Source organism: Clupea harengus, chromosome 14, assembly GCF_900700415.2.
Source record: "Clupea harengus chromosome 14, Ch_v2.0.2, whole genome shotgun sequence".
Lineage (NCBI taxonomy): Eukaryota > Metazoa > Chordata > Actinopteri > Clupeiformes > Clupeidae > Clupea > Clupea harengus.
This window is the reverse complement of record NC_045165.1, coordinates 2,425,176-2,427,675: the sequence shown is the minus strand read 5'-3', so window position 1 is coordinate 2,427,675 and position 2,500 is coordinate 2,425,176. Positions and strand designations below refer to the sequence as shown.

The 2,500-nt window shown below is 43.8% G+C and overlaps 1 protein-coding gene across 1 annotated transcript in view; it reads right to left on the bottom strand.

Annotated features, from left to right (window-relative positions):
* The window catches only part of ush2a (Usher syndrome 2A (autosomal recessive, mild)), a 108,178-nt gene that overhangs the window by 79,627 nt on the left and 26,051 nt on the right, over nt 1-2,500 (bottom strand). Inside the window, exon 8 of the mRNA XM_042709800.1 lies at nt 1,035-1,256. Coding sequence (XP_042565734.1) covers nt 1,035-1,256 — 222 coding nt within the window. The remainder of the gene's footprint in view (nt 1-1,034; nt 1,257-2,500) is intronic.

The following is a 2,500-nucleotide window of genomic DNA, read 5'->3' as shown; positions in this document are numbered from 1 at the left end:
CACACACACACCCTCACACACACACACACACACACACACACACACACACACACACACACACACAGTCACACACACACACACACACACACACACAAGCAGATTGGCCTGTCATGCTGTGTCTATGATTTTCAATCCATGGATGATTGTCTCACAAATGAGGCTAACGTCGCTAACATTAGGACACATTCTGATGGCTTTGAATGGCAATCAGAGTGAGAACTATAGCACAGTCACACACCTCTTTTTAACTACACAGCACAGATACACACCTCTTTTAGACTACACAGCACAGATACACACCTCTTTTTAACTACACAGCACAGTTACACACCTCTTCTGAACTACACAGCACAGTTAGACACCTCTTTTTACCTACACAGCACAGTTACACATCTCTTTTAGACTACACAGCACAGTTAGACATCTCTGTTTAACTACACAGCACAGTTAGACACCTCTTTTTAACTACACAGCACAGTTAGACACCTCTTCTGAACTACACAGCACAGTTAGACACCTCTTTTTACCTACACAGCACAGTTACACATCTCTTCTGAACTACACAGCACAGTTAGACATCTCTGTTTAACTACACAGCACAGTTACACACCTCTTTTAGACTACACAGCACAGTTACACACCTCTTTTTAACTACACAAGGGAGAGCAAGAGTGAACATTTTTGTTGCTCAACATGTACACTAACCTTATCAGCTGTGATGTGTTTTATATGATTAAGATGTGATTATATGACCTCAAAGTAATTTAATAAAGAAAAAAATGATAAATGAACAATGTCCTATAAATAAAATACATTCTTTCTGGACACCAGGTCGGCAAGAAAAAATGCTAGCATAAACCCTGATTGGAAAATGTATTCACACTGGTTCCAATCTGGGACAAATCCAGATCCAAAACAGATCAAATCCAAATCCAGATCCAATCCAAATCCAACACAGACCTGGACCAGATCCAATCTATACCCGGCCCAGAACCAACCCAGAATCAGTGAGCGTCTTCATGTGCTTTTCCTACCTGCCGCTGATGGTGATCTCGTCCACTCCGTAGTAGCGGTGTCGGAAGGGGACGCCGGGCTCCTGCGTGTGGTACTGACCCAACAGCTGCACCCGCACCTCCGAGGCCAGCACAAACTCCTGCAGGGCCGGGCTGTTGTAGAAGTCGTTGTACCCCGGACGCAGGTTGGGCTCGGGGGTCAGCATGCTGAAGGTGATGTTCCCCCGGGAGAACGGCACCGCGCTGAGGACACGGAACATTGGAGAACACGTTTAGACTTCGTACACATCTACTACTTAATGTGTGTTGTGTGTGCATGTGTGTGATGTCTGTGTGTGTGTGTGTGTGTGTGTGTGTGATGTCTGTGTGTGTGTGTGTGTGTGTGTGTGTGTGTGTGTGATGTCTGTGTGTGTGTGTGTGTCTGTGTGTGTGTCTGTTTGGGGTAGAGAATGGCACTACGCTAAAGAAAGAGAACGTCGGTAGTGAAGGGACTAGGAATTAAGCGTTAGTTTATTAAATATATTCCATAGTCAATAATTCAATATATCTCATTCCTAGTGGTCATTTTAGTGTTATTTGGAAACCATGAGAAGTGGAAAGCTCCTCTTGTGTATTCCGAATCTGACCACATGTCTCTGAGCTTTCCTCAGCCTCATGTAGAGATCTTGAGTCTTTGATCATGACACCCCTGTGTTGTCTGAGACCCGGTGACTCCCAAGTAATAATTAGCATTTAGGGACCTCCCCTCCGTGCATGCCAACAGCTTATATTCTGTGGCTCTCCAAAAGACAGACAGTGAAAGAGATTTAGGTGAAACTACAATCAGTGAAATCTATCCTCTCTCCTCCTCTGGTGCGCATCATTGAAAGAATAAAATCTGGATCGGAGTCTCCGATATTTGGGATATAGATAATTCCCATCAGTAGGAACACTTTTACACTTCTTGAACACTCTGCTACTGACTCTAGGACAAACACTCGCGGAGCTTTAAAGGCATATTGACAAGACAAGAACAAACAAACAAACAAACAAAATATCCCTCCAGAGGGATATAGTCCTTAGAGGGTTCATGTGTGCATGCATGTTTGGTGAGGATTAGCTAGTACATGCTAGTGTGCATGGATGTGTGTGTGTGCATGTGTGTGTGTGTGTGTGTGTGCATGTTTGGTGTGTTTGGACTACAGAAGAGCCCTGTGTTGAAGAGAGGAAACGTCAGTAAGAGCACAGGAGAAGGCGAGAACAGGTGAGCTCATGTGTGTGTGCACATCTGAAGCACAGGGCTTGTTTTATCACTTCATGTGTATGTGTACATTTGGGAGAAGTATGGGCTACTTGATGTGTAACTCGTGTTCGTCAGGTTGCAAACAAATGACATGGGGTCATTTATTTGTGAATCACAAAATACGTTTGTGAATCGCGTTTCGTTTATTTGTGAATCATGAAATACATTTGTGAATCGCGTTTCGTTTATTTGTGAATCATGAAAT